Consider the following 21713-nt stretch of genomic DNA (forward strand, 5'->3'; position numbering starts at 1 on the left):
GCCCACAGGCCAGTTATCTGTTCCAAGGAGTCTGTGCCTCGTCTTGTTGGTCTGAAGTGTTAAAACTCTGATCCTTGGGAATGGCTGCTGCCCCACCGGGCAGCGGCGGGGAGTCGTGTTAAGTGGCTGTGCTCTCACCCCACCAGCAGGTACTCTCCCCCTTCACGGGGGAGGGTCTGGAATTAGGTAGTTACAAAGCCCCGTGTCACCACCTCCTAACTACATCCAATCTTTCCCAGCTAAGCTAGAAGATGGTCATCACCGAAGAAGCAATGCAGGAAAACAAAAACTGAGGAGTGGCCTCTCTGCTCTTCTGAAGACTTCTCTCCTGTGCAGGGAGGTCCCGCAGGCACGGACAGAACCCTGCTCCAACACATCTACTCCCCTCTGAAGAAGCCATCACCCACAAAGGAGGCAGCACAGGGAAGGGTTCCGTGTTCAGTTTCCTTTAATGAGCCCCATTCTCCCCGAAGGGCAGGTGCAGGCGGCTGGGCGATGGCAAGAGGTGTTCACTTGAAGATCTTGCCCTGATTGAAGGCTTTGCCCACATGCTGGAAGGCCCCTTCCCAGCAAAAGTATTCTCGAACCAGCGTCTGGGTCTCCTCGCTGCTGGGATCCAGTTTCCGCCATGTGTATGACTCGTAGTCCACCTGCCAATCTGGACTCAGCTGGGGAGAAAAAGTCAGGGAAGAAGCATGTGGTCAGGTTATCGGACACTGTCCCATACCTGTTACTTCCAGCTCAGACACCCATCATCAGAGCCCAGGACCCCTGTGAACATGACTGCTCTTTCATGGGCACATTCCTTGAACTCTCCAGGACGCCCTCTGACTCCGGAATATGAGTGCATTTCCCAAATCCTTGCCCCACCTCCCCTGCACCTTCCTCACCGGAAAAGCAAGCTCCTGGCCTCGAAAGACCCAGACCCCAGAAATAGAGCTGCTATTGTTGGTTCCAAAGAGAATGACGCTGGCAAAGGCATTCTTCCTCAGTTTGTCCAGTCGCTGGAACATTCCTGAAGGGGAAGAAGAACATTCAGCCTTTGAAATCGTATCACCCACTACCGTGGCCTCCCTTCCTCCCCCTCAGAGCCATCTTCTCACCAGTGATGAGGTTGCAACTCATGAAGGTCTGGGTGAGCTCTTCAGGGAAGCGATACTCAGAGTACCAAAGGGACCAGCCATCCTTATCGAAGTGATCCCAAAAGTACGGCAGCGCCACAGAGACCGTATCCTCGTTGGAGTACTTGCGCTTAAATTCATCCAACACAAAGGTACTGCATGGAGGGAATAAAGCAAGGAAGTCAAGGTGGGGAAGGTCCTACTGAGGCAACAGATGTCGCCAGGCTGAAAGAAGTTAAGGGCGTTTTCACGCCAAAGTACTGCTTTACAGAAAGTCACTGGACTGGCAGATGGATATCTCCTCAAGGGAAGAGAGCTGAGGGGTATGAGAGGGGGCCAGGGCAGCTAGGTACATGGTATGCAAGGCCTGGGGTCGGTGGGGCCCAGGAGGGCCCAGGAGGGCCCAGGCCATCTGCCCCAAGAAAGGTGTGGCGAGCTGCTGCCCCCTGGTGGAGACTCCCAGTGAGAACTCTTCTTTCCTGTCTGGCCCCTCCCAGGGCTCCTCTCCATGGTTCCTGACTCACCCAAGTCGCTGCCCACACCCCCACCCCCATCACACAGGCCTCTTCGGGTTACACACACTATAATATGACAGCAATGTTAAGAGATGAATGTTTTCAAAGGGCCTCCATGCCAAATCCTACAACCGCGTCCTTCAGTTACTCTGCCCAGAAACAAGTTCAGGAGCTGAAAACCCCTCAGGTGGTCTCTGAAGCAATCTAGCACAGGGACAGACACCAGGATGCCAGCGTCAGAATAGGAGAGGTGCTCCCACCATGGTAAGCAGGCTTCCGTTTTGTTTTTTCCAATTATAAAAATAGATGCTGCCTGAAGAAGATCACTTGTGATGCCGTAATATTTTACTGTATTTCCCACTGGGGCTGTTCCAAAGATGCTGCATGTGGGCTGTGCCTTACACAATTTGTTCATCGCCTGGCTACTGAGAATGTTACGTGACATTAATCTCTTAAACGCCCTTATACTGAATGTTTAACTTGTTCAATTATTAGTATAAGTAAGTCAACAAACTTGTAGAGTCAAAGACTGTTACCGTTCCTCCTTTTATGAACAAATTTGGTTAAGTAGTGTGACTTGCTCACTGTTATAATGTAGCCAAGAACTGTCTTTTAACCAGAGGTCCTAGGGTCTTCCCAAATGCACATCAGAGACCTCATCTGAGGAGCTTTACTGCCTCAACCACCTCAGAAGTGGAACTGGGGAGTTTTCTTTCACTTCCTCCCGAACTTTATTATTCATGATCACGTGTCCATTTCTCCCCTTAAACTGAACATAGGCTCTAAACAGCTCCTGAAACAAGTTAGCTCAAAGGCCTTAAAACAACTAAAGTTAACTCTGGACTCATTTGAGTCTTGTCTTTCTGTCTTTGAAGACAACACCTTTAAAAATCCTGGGGTAAAGCATTTGGGCAGCTCAGGAGAGCACCATGGTAATGTAACCAACAGGTATGAATAGACATGCCAAAACAGTAACAAAGAATGCACAGGTTACTAAAGATTTATTAATGTTTACTGCCTGATTTATTTTCTGCCCAGTGTACAGACCCGAAATATGGGAATGTCTCCAGCTATCTGTTACAACAGCATATACAGTTTGGGTTGTATACTGCACATACCAAAAATGCTGCTCAGTCCTGACCTGATCTTGTGCTAAAAGGTTCAGAAACACATCTTTTAAAGAGCAGCTGTGTCAGAAGCCTCTTGTATGAAGTGCCTGGGAGGAAGATATCTCAGCTACAGCCCAAGTTGGTCCCCAAATTGGAAAGCAGCGGTTTCTTAGAGCAACTCTCCAGTACCATGCTTTTTGCTTATCACCACACACACTTCTTATGCCCATCACCAGTGTGTGCTCCTTCATCCCATATACAAAGCCCTACAAAATGCAGAGGTGAAACAATCCTGCATCCCAAAGGACCAACTAGTGACAAGACAGACGGCTTTGGGAAAGGCAGAGTGAGTGGGCAAGAAAAAGAGAAAAGAGAACTAAGTGATGTGACCACAGAAGACATTTCTCATATTGCTTGAAACTCATTAATAGGGTGACACAGAGCAGCAGCTGAAAAAAGATATGATTCTAAAAATCTCCCCTCTACTGTACTCTTTCTTCCAAGAACCCTACACAGTCGCCCACCTCATCTGCCTCTTTCTCCTTGAGGGGTTTAACTCCCTTCGTCTGGGAAACAACCAGACAAGCACTATATAGCTATAGTCACCATTCTTTCTCTTAGTGAGCAATTCTGATACAGGCTGGTGCAGCAAAAAGACAATCAAAGATTACTGATGTGGTGTCTGCTGCCTCAGCAAAGCCAGCCCAGCAGAACCAATGCCAGGCGCTCTCTGCATCTTCATCCTTCTTGCACCCCTTGATGTACTAGTTCCCAGCCATCTCAAATCTCGACAAGTGCACCCAAGACCAAACAAGTCACCAGCAAGTCACCTCCACACCGAATTCTGGGCCCGTCTGCTTTCTTTGCTAGAAAGTTCTGATATTCTCAAATACCAGATGCACTAGAAACTTGCTTTCTTTTTTAAAATTCACCCATCTGTTGTTGATAAGCAACTCAATTTTGTATGGACAACCTAAAATCCCAAGCCCTCCAACATCCATACCTCTTGGGCAGATGGGCAAAGGGATCCTTGGCCTTCGGCTCAGCAGCCAGCGCCTGCTCACATTCATCCAGCTCCTCCTCAGGAGCAGGGGCAGCCGCCTTCTTCTCCTCTTTACCCTCCTTCCGCTCCGCCTGGGGCTTTGGCTTCTCTTCTCGAGAACCTTTCTCCTTCCGTGGGGTGTCCTTTTTAGGCTGGCTCTCTGCAAACTTTTTAGCTGGTGCAAAAGAGGAAGAAAAGTCAGTGGCTGGCCTCTTTCCACATCCCTCCCAAACCAGGTACAAGCATAGTAACGGGAGGAAAACTACCAGGGGGCCAATTAAGGGACCCAGATGCCACAGTGCCTGCCACCAGTTCACTGTACGTCCCTGAGCAAGACTGCAACCCTCATCGACTAATACATGCATACCAGAACTCTACGTGTTAACACAAAAGAGTGCCAGCATACGGGTGTGTAAGAATTAACAATGTGTAAGAGTGTCACACAAGATTAGCTACTACACACGATGCCCTATGTTCTGTGCGTCCACATAGCCCAAAACCCAGACAGGAAATCTAGGGGTTAAGACTGAGCAAACCAGTCCCCTGATCCTGCTTGCATGTCCCCGGACCTCAGACTTACCATCAAACTGGGCCATTTTCTCACAGAGTTTCACCTCTCCCAAGACAGCCCGGAACTGGGGCTGGTTAATGCAGGTGAGGAACCAGCGGTTGGTATTAGGGAAGGCCTGGCGGAAAGAAGGCTCCAGAACCTGCCAGGATGCGAGAATGGACATGAAGTCAGTGGAGGGAAACATCCTGATGTGTCTGAGCCAGAGCCAGAGCCCCATGCTTCTGTCTACACTGAAGCTCCAGCTCCTTTTCAGCCCCTAGACACCAGCTTTCCCAGGAGGGCTATGCCCACCTACCTTACTAGTCTCTCTCTAGCACCCCATCCAGCTTAATGGATGCTGGTCCCACCGTCCGTTCACTATGCATGGACTTGGCAGGAATACTTACATCATCCCTTACTCCTTTCACAAAGCCATTTCATACCTACAATTTCATGCGTCAGTAAAATTGAAAAGGCTGGGACCAACAGAGGGCTACCAACTCCCTCTGACAAATAAATAACAAAAACTACCTACATGAACTGCGTGATATGTGAGAAATACACGTATCATCAAAGTTCAGAAAGTAAATATTTGACAGCAAAAGAAATGTTTTATTTCAGAATGACAGTCCTTAAACTCAGTTTCATGAAAAATTAATTTACCGTTGTTTCCATTTACCAAGACTAGAGGGAAAACAATGCTATCAGGGCCACGCCACCATCACCTCTGTAGGGCTGGTTCTCAAATCCTGCCCCACGACTCTCAAGCTACATGCCTTTGGCGGGCTACATTTCTCTCGCCCACACAACATGCAAAGACTCACTAAGATGGTCCCCGTTAGGCCTTGGCACAGGCTCTGACAAGAGTAGGTGCTTGTTTCTTTGTGGTTATCACATTACTATTCTGGACCAGCATCGGTTCAAGGACTGCTGTTTAGAACCAGCAATGTGCCATCTTTAACCCAGTAACCTCAATGGTGATTATTTCTACCTTAGTTTTATAGATTCCATGCAGCGAAGAAGACTAATGGAACTCACACAGCCCCCTCCCACACCCGCCCTCCTCAACAACCAATGAGTCCTGAAGCCAAGAACTATTCCAAGTTCTGCCTCCAAAGATCCTAATGCTGAAGCAGCCACCCCTACCTCTGTCTTCACAACTAAACACAAACAGGCTGCCCTAGGAACATGGGAACAAACTACACATGACAGCTGCCAAACAGAAATTACAGGCGGCAGAATAATACCGAACTTCTCAGGAGGGGAAGCAGTTGCGATGTAAGAAGATAAGGTTAGGGGGTCCTCGTTAAAAGAGAACCAGGCATGACTTTCTCTACATAAGAGAAGTCATTTTTGGCCTAAGCCAGTCTGTGATCTGAACCTGGCTCTAATACTTGTCTTTGAACAGGTCATAGTAACGAATGATCTTAAGGGCTTCCCTGGTGGCTTCGTGGTAAAGAATTCACCTGCAATGCAGGAGCCACAGGAGGCGAGGATTCAACCCCTGGGTCGGGAAGCCATCCTGGAGAAGGGAATGGCAACCCTCTCCAGTATTCTTGCCTAGAGAATCCCATGGACAGAGGAGCCTGGTGGGCTACTGTCCGTGGGGTCGCAAAAGTCAGATACAACTTAGCGATTAAACCATCAACCATCAAAGGAATAAAAGATCACAGGAACAAAAGACTACAGAAAGAAAAGTAACAACAGCAAAGATATTATATCAGTAGTAAAGACTCCCAATCTTGTTTCAGTGATAAAGATTAGCCTAAAGCCCTCAACTACCGGATCAACTGGAACCGAAGAGGCGATGATGATGATGGCACTTTCTGACCCTCGTGACTTCAATTAAGGTTCAAACCATTAGCCACCCAAGCCCCTTCATGAGTATGCGTGTGCGTGCATGCTCAGTCACGTTTGAGTCTTATGACCCTATGGACTATAGCCCACCAGGCTCCTCTGTCCATGGGATTTCCCAGGCAAGATTATTGGGGGTTGCCATTTCCTTCGCCTTAGCTTGAAACTTCCAATTTTGCTGTTAGGATAGAGGCTTGGTGTTTTCCTTACCTGCTACAAGCAACAATAATAAATCCTTCTTTATCCTGCTCTCTGGCCTGGTAGTCTTTTGGCTCAACGCCCCTCAAGAGGCAAGCCCAGTTTTCCAGTAACAGTGGTCCTCAAGTAAGACTAGCTGTTGGGGCTTCCCTGGTGGCTCAGTGGGAAAGAATCCACCTGCCAATGCAGGACACAAGAGCTCAAGCCCTGATCCAGGAAGATCCCACCTGCCACGGAACAACTATACCCTTGTGCTACAACTATTCTAGAGCCTGGGAGCTACAACTACCAAAGCCCACAGCCTAGAGCCTGCGCGCTGCTAAAAGAGAAGTCACTGCTATGACAGGCTTGCACACCATGACGCAGAGGAGCCCCCACTCATCGAAACTAGAGAAAAGCCCAGGAGGCAATGAAGACCCAGCACAGCTATTAAAGAAAAGACCCTGCAGGCCCAGCTAACACATAGCACAATTAGATAAATAAACAAATAAATACTTAAACAAAAAGGCCTAGCTGTTACCTCAGACCCTCTCACATCAGCAAAATACAGGCAACCTGGCAGACGTGTCACTTTGTTTCTAACCCTCATCTACCCCCTGCCCACCCAGATTCTTTATAAATTTCACCTGTTTATAAAGCCACAACAGGGTGCAGACAACTGTGATGTCAGCCAGCGTCACACGTTCGCCCACCAGAAAAGTTCTCGTCTTCAAGTGAGCATCCAGCAGCCCCAGAATTCGCCTCACCTCCTCCTTTGCATTCTCTGTGGCCTATTGATTTAAAATGATCAGGCTCAGCAGTGGGTAGCAAGCCCTGTCCCTGCCCTTCTCCCCCAGTGACAGAACCAAAATAGCTATTCCACTGAGTCCTGGGCTCGCTGCAAATGTATCATAAATGAAGCTCTCAATGTTAAATTTCTTCAGGGTGCAGTCTGGCTTCATTTCAAACTGCACTAATCATAGTCATACATCTTTGAATTTTAGAAATCACCTTAGAGGTCATCTGGTCTAACTACACTCCCTTACCATCTGATACAATCTTTTTACAGCAGAAATCTCTGGTCTGTCCACTCAGACCTCCCACCTCCACGGGGTCTGCCCAGCGCTCCCCAGCACTCCCAGCTTACATCCCAAAGATTTAACTATTTAGGTGTTCTTGGCATCGCCCTTCCTATTCCTTCGTCCCGGATGCTCAGGAAGCGGACGCCACCCCGGCCCGTGGTCTCCCCCAAGTTCCAAGGCTCACCTGCTTGTTGTGGTGCATGATGCCCAAGGTCGGGAACACCCAGGTGCTGGCTGGTGGCACTATGTCGCTATCAGCAAAGCTCACCCACTGCACCACCTGCGCCGCTGCCTCGGGAGTACTTCCCCGCAGCTCCTCGTTGCTCACTGCAGAGGCAGAACATGAAGGTCAGAACTCTGGGGTTATGCCAAGACCAGTCCAGGTGCCTGGAAATTCCTCTTTCTGTCCACTCCAGCTCCCCCACCCTCCCCTACGCCTCACCATCTCCAGACCCTCCCACTCCCCAGCCACTGCAGATTACCATAGTAGGCAATGGCATTGCTCTCGAACACACAGAATCCATCGTCACCCTCAAAGGCTGGAACCTGGTGACAAAATAGTCAAAAGTAAAATACACAGCAGTTTCTCACTAGTCAAGTCCAGGAGGCTCAACTGTTTTGAATAGAAGTTTTTATATAAGGCTGATATCCCTTGCTAACCGAACTCAACGCTATCTGAAACTCAAAACCCAAAACTACATGACTAACTTGCTACCCCCTACAATGTGAACTCACAGAAACCCCCCAAATTTACATATTATTAGATATTTGTACATAATTCCTCAATCAAATAAGCAAAAGGCAAGAAACCAAGTCCTCTACTGCTTTCTATATTATCCAGAGCATTACTACGTACTACTCCACTGGACTTGACTTAGCATGGTTATTTATCTACCTCCCTAAGCCTCTTGGGGCAAGAATTTCACTCACAGCAGGTATCTGACCTATTGACATTTGCACTGAAATCAGTCAAAATCCATTCAGTCTGCCTCGAAGCTTGTGTTTTACAGGAAATCACTGAAGAATTCTGTACTATTTTTAACTACAAATAAATCACCATTATCTCAAAATAAAAGTTTTAAGTCTCTGCAGTGTAGGGGAAAAAAATAACATGAAAAGATCCCCTTTAAAGATGGAAGCCATTTTCAGAGTGATGGCTTCTCAGTTCTCCTTGGGTTCTCAGGACCAAAGGCCCCTCTTCCACTTCCCTACTCACCTTGCCAGCAGGAAATTTACGGAGAAATTCGGGGGTGCGGTTGGTTTGGCCAAAATGGAAGTGGGGTGGTGCGGAGAGCACGCGGACCTGAGCCCCGCTGTACTGAGCGGCAATGAGGGCCTTGAAGGCCCTCCAGTTTTCAGGATATGTGTACAGGGTCTGTGGGGAAAAGATGGGGAATAAAACATTAATGACTAGAAGGGTCCCAGTCCTAAATGTTTCCAGGGAATGACTTCCCTGAGTAACCCCAATCCATTTCACCTCACTCCCTCTGGTGAACCAAGTTAGTTCTTCCGTGTCTGCCGTCAAGTGTAACCAGAGTCCCCTGAAATACCGAGGACAGAACTACACACCGACTGCTAAATAAAGCTTGTTGACAGATTTGACCTTCTCTAAGGACGTCTCTAGAAGCATTCTCTTCCCCTCCAATATATTTCCAAGAACTACAGAACTTCTAGGTCCCTCAGACTCCATCTGCCGACAAACACACAGCCCTCCCTTCCCCAGAGCCCTTGTTCATTCATTCATGGTTCCCGAGTGCCTGACTACTCTACTGCTGAGCCGCTCACCCTTCAGAAGTATCACGCTTGTTTCCAAGACACACACATAGACCAAGACATTTCCGAGCCCACTCCAAATAGCCACGGGAACCGAATGGCATCTTAAATCAACTCGGTCTCCCTAAAAACCCTTTCATTTCTTGTCACGCATTCCATCTCTTTGGTCCTGTCCCGCAGTGAGTTCTCCGGGTTGCCTTCTCCCCTTCTATTAACCTGGCCAGAGAGGTCCAATTGGCCTGACTTCCCTGTCCGGAGACTCTTCTCGCTCCCCAACCTCCCCGCCGGACCACCCTTAACCGTGGCCAGCCGTACCTGCCCATAAAGACCTTCCTCTTCGCCCTGTCCCTCCTGTTGCCCCACAAAACGGTCGCAAAAGTTTTGCCAACCTGCCCGGATCCCACGTCTCGAGGCGGCAATGAACCCGAACTGCTTTATCAAGCTCCAGATTGCCAGAATCTGGAATCCGTTTTCTCCTCTACCCCAGACCCTTCCACCTCTTCGGCCTCCCAGAGCCCTAGCCTCAGTTCCCCTCTGGGGCCTGGAGGCCCTACTCTCGAACAGTACGATCTCTAAACCCCGGATCAGTTCCCGACTCAGCTGCAGAACCCCTCTGACGCCGGCTGACCCCGCTCGGGCAGAGGATGGCGTCGGATAGGATGACCTGGATCGCCGGAGCCGGCAAACTTACCCCAGCCGCCATGGTGATTCCGCAGAGAAAGGGGGTGGGGCTCTCCGCGCTGCCGCAAAGTAAGCCGTCAGGGAGAGAAGGGAGGGGGGAAGGGGAGAGCCGTGGAGAAACAGCAGCCGGAAAGCGAGGACGGCATAGAAGGCTTACGCACGACAGTTCGGTATCCCGCAGCAGCTGAATGGAAAAAGAAGTGGGTGGGGCCTACTGGCCAGCGCGGAAAAAACTCGCGCCGGCGCAGTGGAGGATGGCCACTCAGAGTCCGGACGTGGAGGTAGACCGCGCGGAGACGCTGAGTCTTGCCTGGAAAGCCGCCCCTCTGCAGCTACGTGGCAGAGCTGCCAGCTCGGCATCTTGCTGGGCACCAGAGGCGTTTCCCTCCGGGTCGCCTGGCCCATGGTGATTTGGTGAAGGTCGTGCCAGACCCACAACATCGTGGTCGTGTGACACTCATTGGGGTGGCAACTGCGTGGAGATGACGGGGTCCCACGCTCCTTTTGTTACAGCTTTCTAGAGGAGGGATTGTACATCTAACCCAAGCCCAGGTCTGAAACCCTCCGTAAAAGTGAGGCTTTTTCCACTAAACCACCTTGCAGCTCACAGGTGCTGTTACTAAGAGGCACTCTTCCGGGACCCGCAACAGGGGAGGGACTGAGGGAGAACACAGCCAAGTTCTGTCACCTTGGAGGGGCTGACAGTTCAAATGAGGGGTTGCCCTTTACCCATGCTCAGATCTGAACATTTTTTACCCAATATGAAGAGAATGGATTTAGAACCCAGGACCCAAATTTCAAGCCCGTCACCATTCATAATCTGGGCAGTAATGTAAATGAGAAAGGAAACTTGGTTCTTCCCAGGTGCAGCTCAAGCCACCCACCCAGCACTCCATCTTTCCAGAACTCAGTACTGAGAGTGTCCAGGTGCCAATCACTTGCCCTGGCCGTGAAAGGAAACAGCCTGGAAGACAGACTTATTTTAGGGTGACAAGACAAGGTACCTCTGAGGGTGCACTAAGCACTTAGTCGGGGAAGGAGTATTATCACCAGGTGGAAATAGAGAAAACTAGTGTTCATTAAACTAGCAGCTTTATTGCCTTTCAGGGTTCCCATCTTCACTTAAGCAGATTTCGAAGTGCTTGAGGGAGAAAAACCTGTAAGAAATGATGGAGATCAGGGAACAGGCCTTGAGAATCCTGGAGTGGGGTCACAGTGAGACTCTGGTCAGCCTGGGAGGCGGACGCCACGAAGGTCAGGAGTGGCTCGGCCTCTGGCCTCTGTTCAGTACTGCTCAGTCCCCGCAGCTCCCGGGTGACCTGAGCCTCAGTTGCCAGCCACTCTGCTCCCGAGCCAGCACCAGCTCCACCTCCTTCCTTGATTTGTTGCTGCAGGCGTCTCCGGGCACGCCGCCGCCCCTGCCACACACGGTGCCACAAGGCGCAGCGCCAGCTCACTGCGAGCGACACCCGCTTCTCGGCCTCGGCCTGAGACCCTTCACAGGCTGCCTCAGGTCCTCCGGGCCCCTGCTCAGCCAGCGCTGCGGTGCCTGACTGCCCCTCTTCTCTAGTGGCTAGATGCTTTCCGGTCATCAGGGGCAGCTCCCCCGGCTGCCCAGGGCTCCGCATCACCCAGTCCTGCACCGACTCTCCAACCTCTATGACCATCTCTTCCACGCCATCTTCACCGTGCTCCCCTGCACATCCCTGCTGCTCCTCTGGCTCCTCCTCACAGCTTTTTTTCTGTCCGTCTAGTTTTGCTCTTTTGCTTTTCCCTCCCTGGGGGGGCTCCCCAGGGCCACCTCCCTCTGACCGCAGTCTCTTGGTTCCCTGTTCTATATGGCACCCTAAGGCTTCCCTTAACACCTGGGCCAGCACAGCAGTGAGCTGGGTGAAGGAAGCAGGGGGTAAGGGGATAGGTGTTGCAGAGAGCATGGAGCTGGGGGAGCTGGGCTGCAGAAGGGGAAGCAGGCCCCAGTCCCGACCCCGGGAAGACCGCCGCTGGTACTGGAGGCTTCGACAGTAATTGGCTGCCGCTCGGCAACAGTTCTGTAGCCTCCCGGCCACTCGGCTGGTCACGTTGGCTGCCACATTGTGACTCAGGTCAAAGGGGTCCTGGAGATTCATGGGGCCGAGGCGCAGGCCCTCCGAGAGATTAGAGGGCAGGCCCCCTGCCACAGGTAGTGCCTGACCCTCCCGCAGGGACAGCAGGGAGCCACGAAGATCCCAACAAGAGACGCAGGAGAAGAACTGGGCCAGCAGGGAACCTGGAGCAAAGAGGAAGAGCAGGGAAGAGGGGTCCCTTAGAGGCCAGAACTGAGATCACCCTTGTGCCACAGCCATTCCCTGAGCTGGACTTGCCTCTTCCCTCCCAAGTGGCTCAGAGGAGTGCCAGAGCCAGGCTCCTCTGATCCCAATAAACAAGAGGGCAAACCTCTCTCCCCACAGTGCCCCCCAGATACTGCCCCTTCCCCCTGCTAGCAGCATAACCTTGGGCAAGCCACTTCATTACTCCAAGGCACAGTTTCTTCATCTGTAAAGTGGCAATAATGATATTAACTAACCCACAAGGGCTGCTGTGTGCCAGTAACTGTGTCATTAACACCACTTGTTAGTCCTCTCCCAGGCTCCCCAGACTCACTCAGAGGCTCCTTATTGGTGCTGGGCTCCAGTCTTGAGGCATCTCTGGGGAAACTACAGTCCCAGCCATCAACCTCTACCTGTTCGCCTATGAAAGTAAGAAAGTTGAAGGTCAGCCTGAAAGCAGGAAGATGGGCGGGGGTTTGGGGGGCGGATATGGTAGTGGCGGCAGAGATCTCATTCCCAGGAAGCTCAGTATGTCTAAGATGAAGAAGAGAGATGAAGGTCAGGAGATAGGGCGGGTGAAGGCCAGGCTGCTGTACCTGCTTTCTGGGTGAGCTGGGACACAGTGGGCAACACAGGAGGGTCCCTGGTCTGAAGGAAATAGATCACGAGCAAGGTCAGGGCGTAGTTATTGAGAAGTGGGCCACTCCCTGCATAAATAATTAATTCTGGTTAGATCAGAGGCAGTTCTGACCCCCTCCTTGGCAGTTTTCACAACCCCGCTTCCTTCTCTCCCCGAATCCCTGCCTCTGCCCCGATACCAACGCAGCCCCCGGTCTGTCCTGATTCATTCTCACCTGACAGCCCTCGACCCTGAGCCCAGCAGCGCAGAGTGTACACAAGGGGCCGTACTCGCCCATCCAGCTCAGAGCAGAGACTCAGGAAGCGGGAGTTGTGCAGGGCCAGCCTAAGACAGAGGGCAGACAGGGTGTCAGGGCTCAGGAGCTTGTCACCCCCCAGCTCTCACTCCAGACTTGTGTAATGGCGGCCAGCTGAAGAAGGCCAAAAGAGGGTTTCCCAGGGTGTTTCTCTGACATGGTCTGGAGAGAGTGTGTACAAAGGAACATCAAATGGGACGTCCCTAGTGGTGCAGTGGGTAAGAATCCGCCTGCCAATGCAGGGGACGTGGGTTTAATCCCTGGTCTGGGAAGATTCCACATGCCTCGGAGCAACAAAGCCCCTGTGTCACAGCTACTGAAGTCCTCGTGCCCAGAGCCTGTGCGCCGCAACAAGAGAACCCCACAAACCACAACGAAGAGTAGCTCCCGCTCACCCCAACTTGAGAAGCCCCTGCAAGCAATGAAGACCCAGTGCAGACGAAAATAAATAATAATTTTAAAAAAAGTGAATGTTGCTTCTTAAAAAAAAAAAAGAAAAAACACATCAAATTTGTTTGGGAAACACTATATCCTACAAATGTCTTGGAGAGTCACAGAGCATGTTATTAATAAGACTGATCACAACACTTACTATGCGAAGAAACAAAGACGGGAAGGGAGAGGGAAGGAGGAAAGAGCAAGTAGAGAAGGAGGGAAGGGAGAAATTGGCCTGTCTTAACTTAGCATTTCCCAAACTTACTCAACCATGGAACTCTTTCCTAAATCCTTAAAATCAGTATCCCAGGAAACATACTTTCCAAACATTGAAATGAAAGCCAGACATGAGATAAGTGTCAGAAAGAGAGATGGGACTAAGTAAGGACAACCTCAAGCCTCAGCTGGTGCAGGGCGCCTCCCTCCCCCTCCCTAGAGTACCAGCTGGCCTTCCCCCACCACCTCAAAGGTACCGGTTACTGAGGGAGATGTCACCATGGAGACCTGAAGGCCGATGGCAGAACCTGACCACAGGGCGCCGGGCAGAGGGCACGGTCTGGACTCGGTACACTCCAGGAACACAGCCCCGAAGGATGGATCCCACCAGCTCCAGCATGGCCCCCCCTTCTGCTTTCTCCCCCTTCAGGGCCTCTGCCAGTTCCACCGCCTTCCCCAGGTCCCCCTCTCCCTGGTCCTCCTGCAGCGGCGAGGCTGGAGGCAGGGACTGGGGAGAGGCGAGGGTCTCAGAGGCCAAAGCAGAGTCTGGAGTCCGAGGTGCCAGTGAGGAGGAAGGGGCTTCAAAGTCCAGGGCTTCCGAGTCTTGAGGAGAAGCTGGAGGTTGTGAGTCTGGAGGGGAGGCTGCAGTGCAGGCCAGGGCTTGAGGATCCAGTGGGGATGCCAGAGCTGAGTCCAAGGAGGGAGATTCTGGAGCCTTTGGCGCTGGCTGTGGATGGAAATGGGCTGGGTAACTGTCTCTCCTGCTGCCCCCTAACTGGGGAACAGTCCATCTCTAAGACATATCTATTACAATTTATTATGGGCTGGGCCCTATTCTAAAGGCTTTATAAAAGTACTAACTCTTTTAATCCTTACAAGCCTTTTTTAAAATTAACCTTTTAATGCCATAAAATAAACAGTCTACATTTTACAAAAATATTACAGTCAGGAAAAGCAAAAACAGGTAGAGGAACAATTTCAGATTCAATAAGACTAAAGGAGGAATTCCCTGGTGGTCCAGTGGTTAGGACTCTGCACTTCCACTGCATGGGACACAGGTCTGATTCCTGGTCAGGGAATGAAGATCTTGCAATTTTCATGGCACAGTCAAAAAAAACAAAAACAACCTTTTGCAGGGAAGAGATACATGGGAATTCTGTACTTTCTGCTCAATTTTGCTATGAATCTAATACAGTTCTAAAAAAGTTTATTTAAAAAATAATAACCCTTTCCTACTTCCAAGGTAGAAACTGTACATTAGATGTTACAAAACACAGATAAGCAAAAACATAATCCATTGTTGTATGGCATTTCATATATATATATATATATATATATATATCTCTTCCAGTAAGATATTACATGTGCCATTTTGAAATTTTTTTTCCCTGTTACAAATGTCACCTATTCCATGTTGGTTCATTTTATCCTATCCAATCACATCCATGTTTCTCCAATCATAACAACCCTTTCAGGTAGGTCCTATTATCCTCATTTTACAGATAGGCGCTAAGGCATGAGAGGTCAAGGGCTCGCCCAGCGTCACACGACCATTCCCACTAACTCTTCACAGCTGCCTCCACAGTCACATACCTGGGGCTCGTCCAGGTCCCCCAGATCCAGGAAGAGGTCGAGATCACAGCCATGGACGTCAAAACTGTTTATGGAGGAGCCAAAAGGATGGATCACACAGCCTGGGTGCCGAGAAAAGAATAAGGGTCATGAGACACTGCAGGGAATAAACGGTAGAAAAAGCAACGTGGCACAAAGATGGAAAAGCAAGCAAGTGAACACCATTAGCTGAGGGAGGCTGGGGATGCAGACACAGACGGCTCAGACAGAGCAGGGCAGTGACTCACCAGGGAAGAACTCTGTGAAGACTTCCTGCATTAGGGCCACCACAAGGCTCCGAAGCTGCCGCTCAGCCTCAGAGAGCTCCCTCAGCCCCACAAGCTTCACCATTTGTGCTTCCACGTCTGGGGCCTCGGCGAGTGCTTTGATCAGCTGGTGACTGTCGGGGGCCACTCTTTTGGGGGACCTAGAGGCTGGGCTCTGGAACTCTTTCTGCTCCCGTGGCCGGACCCTCAGGCGATGTCCTCCCAGGCTGTGCTGGGGCTGTGACAAAACAGCTTCCCGGGCACCCAGGTCCCCCATCTCCACGATGGCAAACACGCCCTGTCAAACCACAACAGAGACAATGATGACAGTTCTGGAACCAAGAATCCAAACACATGGTCTAACAGTAGATGAGAATCTTCAAGATGGGGACCACCCTATAAATTGGAAATATTAGCTTCCAGTTTCCATAACATCAGGGAACATATTTATTTATTTTTTAGCTGTGACATAAGGCTTATGGAACGTTAATTCCCCAACCAGGGACTGAACCCTTGCCCTCGGCAGTGAAAGTGCAGAGTTCAAACCACTGGACCACCAGAGAATTCCTGTTGGGGAACATATTTAGAAAAGCAATTATCTCTCTCATTCAAATTGCACACATTTTATTCTCACCTAAGCCTGCCTCTGAAAAACTTCATTTTACTTATTTCATCAAACCCCAGTTATCCCAGTGACGTTTCACTGGTTACACTAAACTCACCCCCTAACTTTTCCTGCTTTAATTCGATTCTTTTAATATTAAGAATCCATGTAATGATCACTGTGTTAAGTGTAAACATAAACACATAAACTCTGGTTTTTTTTTTTAAGTCCATATTCTTTTAAAATTAATTTATCTATTTGGCTGCACTGGGTCTTATTTATGGCATGTGGGACCTAGTCTCCTGACCAGGGATTGAACCCAAGCCCTTTGCATTGGGAGCACAAGCACAGTCTTAGCCACTGGACCACCGCGGAAGTTCCCATTCCATATTCTTTTACATTCTCTTCAGTGGTAAAGTTAGAACCTCATTCTGCTTATAAAAAGGAGCCCTCTATAGTAACTAAGACAGTGTGGTACTGTGACAAAACTTTAGCTAGACTCATTAAGAAAAAAAGAGCAAAGGCTCTGATAAATAAAATCAGAAAAGAAAGAAGAGAAATAACAGTGGATACCACAGAAATACAAAAGGTAAGAGAATATTATGAACATGAACACCCATACACCAACAAACTGGACAACCTAGAGAAAGGGACAAATTCTTAGACTCACCCATCTTTCCAAGACTGAATCAGGAAGAAATGGAAAATCTGAATAGACTGATCATTAGGACAGAGACTGAAACAGTAATCAAAAAGTTTTCCAAAAAACAAAAGTCTAGGATCATCAAAAATTTAATACCTATCCTCCTCAAACTACTCCAAAAAACTGAAGAGGAGAGAATACTTCCTAACTTATTTTTACAAAGTCAATGTCACCAATATAAAAACCAGACAGAGACAACACAAAAAAAGAAAACTACAGGCCATTATCTCTGGGGAACACAGATGCAAAAATCCTCAAAAAAGTATTAACAAATCCAATACAATAATACCTTAAAAGGATCATAAACCACAATCAAGTGGGGTTTATTTCAGGGATGAAGGGATGGTTTAACATCCATGAATCAATCAACATGACACATACTTTAACAAACTGAAGGATAAAAATATGATCATCTCAATAGATGCAGGAGAAAGCATGTGACAAGATTCAGCATTCATTTATGATAAAAATTCAATAAAAGAGGCACAGAAGGAATGTACCTCAACATAATAAAAGTCGTATACAACAAACCCACAGTTAACATCATTCTCAACAGTAAAAAATTGAGAAAATTCCTTTAAAATCAGGAGCAAGGATGTTCATTCTCACAACTCTTATTTAGCACAGTCCCAGCCAGAACAACTAGGCAAGGAAAATAAATGAAGGGCATCAGATTGGGAAGGAAAAGCAAAATTATCACTGTTTTCAGGTGACATGACCTTATATATAGAACAGCCTAAAGCGCTTCCCTGGTGGCTCAATGGTAAAGACCCACCGGCCAATGCAGGGGACATGCATTGGTCTGGGAAGATTTCACACGCCACGGAGCAACTAAGTCTGTGTGCCACAACTACTGAGCCCGTGTGCTGCAACTAGTGAAGCCCATGCACCTACAGCCTGTGCTCCGTAACAAGAGAAGCCACTGCAATGAGAAGCCCGTGCACGGCAATCAAGAGTAGCCCCCGCTCACCAAAACTAGAGAAAGCCATGCAAAGCAATGAAGACCTAGCTCAGCCAAAAGTAAAATAAAGTTCTTTAAAAAATCAGCTAAGTGTTCCCACATTCACTATGTACCAGACTCTCAGCCAAGTGTTATATATGAATATCTATGTGGTAGGTACTAAGGCTTCCCTGGTGGCTCAGCAGTAAAGAATCGACCTCCAAGGCAGGGATGCAGGAGATGAGGGTTCGATCCCTGGGTTGGGAAGATCCCCTGGAGGAGAGCATGGTAACCCACTCCACTATTCTTGCCTGGAGAGTCCCATGGACAGAGGAGTTTGGCAGGCTACAGTCTATTGGGTCACAGAGTCGGACATGACTGAGGCAACTGAGCATGCATGCCCGGTAGGTACTATTATTATCTCCATTTTATATCTGAGGAGACATGAATAGCAAGGTCAAGTAACTTGCTCAAGATCTTAGTTCCCTGACAGGGAAGCCTAGTGCAAAATTAGCAATTAACAAATATTTGGCAAATGAAAGACTGATAGAATAAATAAATGACCAACAAGGCCCCCAGTGACTAACTCTGACAAACTGATAAAATCCCAGCAGGGGTAGTGGGCAAGGGTGAGAGATACAAAGCTGGACTAGCGCCCAAGTACTGCAGTGCCCAGCAAGGGCAAGTCACGTTAGGAACGAGCAGAAACAATCTGCTGGTTCCTCTCCCTCATTTCTTTTGGTGTGCAGCACACGTGACTCATTCTTTACCCGCAGAGTCACTCACTCTACCTTGTCCTTGTCCATGACAACACTGGCCACAGGTCCAAATGCCTGGAAGTACTCAGAGAGCTGAGTAGAATCCACATCTCGGGGAAAGCCACTGACAAACACGCTTCGAAGCCCCTGGGCCTTTCGAGTAGCTCGTAGTTCCACCAGGTGCCGGTGCTTCCGGCCTCCCAGGTGGGCATCAAGGCTGGGTCCTGCAAAGACAAGCGTGAGACAAAAGCATCTGAATCGCGCTTCAGTGTACCTACTCTGACTTTGTTCTCTGCATACCTAGATCCTAGTGATTCTTCCAAGCCGCTGAAAACGTGATTTTTGAATAACAAAGTCCTGGCTCCTTTCAGCTTCCTCTCTTGTCCATTTGTCTGTACAGTGCATTCTAAGTGGTCCCCAGGAGAACTGGCTGTACACAAGTATTTCTTAAACCACCTATAAGTGCCAGATAGAGCAACACCTGTACACTGTGAAGAAACTAACAGGTAACTTATCTAGGCCATTTATCAGTTCAGTTCAGTTGCTCAGTCGTGTCCAACTCTGCAACACCATGGATTGCAGCACGCCAGGCTTCCCTGTCCATCACCAACTCCTGGAGCTTGCTCAAACTCATGTCCATCCAGGCAGTAATGCCATCCAACCATCTTATCCTCTGTCATCCCCTTCTCCTCCTGACTTCAATACATAGATGAACTAAATAAATCAGAACCCTACACTATCTCCCACTAATCATTTCTGAGTATAATACAGAGACTCCAAGGGCAGAATCAGAAGTCACACTACCAAGAAACAAATCCTAGCTCTGTCAAGCTGTATGAAATCTTGGGCAAGTAACTTAACCTCCCTATTCATGTCTCCTCAGGTATGAAATGGAGATATTAATACTTCCTACCACATAGATACTGTTCACACATAGCACTTGGCCCGACTCTGGGACATGGTGAATGTGGGGAATCTTAGCTGATTTTTTAATTTTCTATTGCCCTTTGAGTCAGCTGTTTGACATCACCAAGGGTTATGTGAGGCCAGAGAAGACTATCCTGGATTTCTGGCTTGCCCTACTGGACAGTGGTAGGGCATTTTTCATTCACAACGAAAAAGAAAAATGAAAGATCATGTTTAGGTGAGATTAAGACTCCAGACTTCAGAAGTGGAAGCTGAGGTTTCACTGGGCCTCTTGCACTGTCATAAAAGGACATGGTCTCCTTTTCCAAACCCACCTTCCAAATACGCATACCGCGCTACTTCACCATCTCTGCCTTTGGGGAGCTTCTCTTGTAGGGCTTCTTTCCCTACTACCTTCTCTGTGATCCTGCAGCTTTCCAAACAGAGGGTATTGAAAATTATCTCCATCTCTAGATTGGGAGCTTCTTCACCTCTCTAAATTCCCTCTCTCCGCCCTAGAGCTGGATGTCCAATACCTGACAATTAAAGAGGGAATAAAATAACGAAATTTCCGTGGTGGAGATTTCAGATACCGGGACGTTGGAGTGTAAGGTGCTGGGACTCTCTCCACTTTGGAATCCCCCCGGACGGCTGAGAGAAAACGGAAGTGAGACCCTACCAACAGACTTGGCAAGAACTATGACCTGTAACCCTAATCTTCACTAGGACCCCAAAACGAAACCGCCCCCCGAGTAGCCACCGCTTACGGTTGGCTGTAGTGATGTGACAGAGGCAGCAGCGGAAACCCCCACGAGGCAGCGGCTCGATATCGGAATCCACTGCAGCCATCGTGACTCTCCGGTACTAACAAAATGCAACCACCTCGGCCACGACCGGAACTCCCTCCTACAAACGGCAACGCTCTCAGAAGCAACTTCCGCCGGTCCAATAGGAAGTGACGCACCGTCGGCCAATCGCGCGGTACACTCTGCTGAAACCGAGCTCTTTCGGCTCAGGGTTCCGTCTCCTGCCGGAGTTAGGTCTCTACCAGCGTTTGGAAAACTGTCCACGATGCTTATCTGCATGCGGTAAGCCAATTGGTGTGCTCTGAGCGGTTGAGACGTTGATTGGCCCCAAGACCATGAATATTCACAAGGCAGCCACACGGTCTGAGCCGGGTTTCTGGCCGGGCCCCCTCCTTGACAGCCGGAGGTTTCCTTGCTGGATGACCTAGGGCAGGCTGTGCCCTCCTTCGCGGGGCAGCAGAGACCCGTGGGGTTGTATCCTCAACCCCGTATTTACCTGGTAGATAAAGGCGAGTCCTTCACGAAGCCCGGGCTGCTCCTAGTCTCCAGACCTCCTGAGGACTCTTATCCTCTTCCCTCTGCCGTCGGTCCTTTTTCAGAATGGTGTTCTGCGCCCGCTTCCTAGCCCTGATTGGGGAGCTCTTCCCCCCGCCCGCGCACCTTTAGAACTCCACGGGCTCACAGCCAGATGGCCTTTCTTCTTCGATAGCCGTCTGCGTGGAGTATTCACCAGATGCCAGAGCCTCCCGCCCATTTAAAGGCATGCAGCGGAAACTGCTGTGATGGCAACTGCGTAAAAACATTGGAGGGTGCTGATCCAACCGCAGACCGTTGTAGTGGTCATTTCTCCCGACACCAGAAGTGTTGGCTTAGGCCAGGAAGAGATCAAGTTTGCTGAGGAGGCCCCAGGGACAGGGACCATGAGATAGAGGGGCCTATCAGCTGGGCTGAGCAGCTTACTGTGTTGATCAACCCTCAACATCGGGCTGTGAAAAGAGTAGCGGACCTGAGTCAGGCGTCTCAAACTAAACTCGAGGTAAGTCTGCTGCTTAGGCTTTTCCCCATCTCTAAAGAAAGTGCTCAAGGAGCACACAGTAAGCCTAACTTCTCTCTCCTAAGGTGCTCCTCTCATTGGAACCAGCTCGTGTCTGTCTCCAAAACCCCAAAAGGCAGGAAACACAAGGGGGACCTCAGCATCAAAGCAGCTGCTGAGGCTGGCTGTGGGGATCCTTGAAGTAGCAGAAAAGTAGGTGGCATGATCCTACAGTACCCTCCAAAATGGACTACATCCCACTCTGGCCTCTAGCAACTCCCAGAATTCCT

General features: G+C 49.4%; 2 protein-coding genes across 2 annotated transcripts; both read right to left on the reverse strand.

Moving 5' to 3' along the window:
• Positions 1–430: 430 nt before the first annotated feature.
• On the reverse strand, positions 431–10022 carry EEF1G (eukaryotic translation elongation factor 1 gamma). Its single transcript, XM_052661743.1, has 10 exons — positions 9915–10022; positions 8667–8825; positions 7933–7996; positions 7635–7777; positions 7016–7159; positions 4368–4497; positions 3749–3962; positions 1104–1276; positions 891–1015; positions 431–668 (listed from the first exon to the last, which is right to left on the reverse strand). Exons 1-10 carry the CDS (start codon positions 9924–9926, stop codon positions 510–512), a joined length of 1323 nt encoding a protein of 440 aa, XP_052517703.1. The 5' UTR covers positions 9927–10022; the 3' UTR covers positions 431–509.
• A 965-nt stretch (positions 10023–10987) lies between these two features.
• Positions 10988–20488, reverse strand: TUT1 (terminal uridylyl transferase 1, U6 snRNA-specific). The gene is made up of 9 exons (XM_052661916.1): positions 20352–20488; positions 18712–18902; positions 15656–15971; positions 15390–15490; positions 14054–14523; positions 13065–13174; positions 12807–12917; positions 12545–12631; positions 10988–12170 (listed from the first exon to the last, which is right to left on the reverse strand). Exons 1-9 carry the CDS (start codon positions 20431–20433, stop codon positions 11023–11025), a joined length of 2616 nt encoding a protein of 871 aa, XP_052517876.1. The 5' UTR covers positions 20434–20488; the 3' UTR covers positions 10988–11022.
• Positions 20489–21713: the final 1225 nt, after the last annotated feature.

Source organism: Budorcas taxicolor, chromosome 25 (assembly GCF_023091745.1).
Source record: "Budorcas taxicolor isolate Tak-1 chromosome 25, Takin1.1, whole genome shotgun sequence".
Lineage (NCBI taxonomy): Eukaryota > Metazoa > Chordata > Mammalia > Artiodactyla > Bovidae > Budorcas > Budorcas taxicolor.

Excerpts from the sequence above, each read along its gene's own strand:
- EEF1G (XM_052661743.1), bottom strand. Across the intron at positions 7,997-8,666 it reads GTAAATTTCCTGCTGGCAAG|GTTCCAGCCTTTGAGGGTGA; the intron begins GTGAGTAGGGAA and ends TTTTGTCACCAG. Across the intron at positions 669-890 it reads GCCAGGAGCTTGCTTTTCCG|CTGAGTCCAGATTGGCAGGT; the intron begins GTGAGGAAGGTG and ends TTTTCTCCCCAG.
- TUT1 (XM_052661916.1), bottom strand. The coding sequence starts at position 20,433 with ATGGCTGCAGTGGATTCCGATATCGAGCCGCTGCCTCGTGGGGGTTTC. Across the intron at positions 15,491-15,655 it reads CTTCACAGAGTTCTTCCCTG|GCTGTGTGATCCATCCTTTT; the intron begins GTGAGTCACTGC and ends CTCGGCACCCAG. Across the intron at positions 12,918-13,064 it reads TCAGGGTCGAGGGCTGTCAG|GGAGTGGCCCACTTCTCAAT; the intron begins GTGAGAATGAAT and ends TTATTTATGCAG.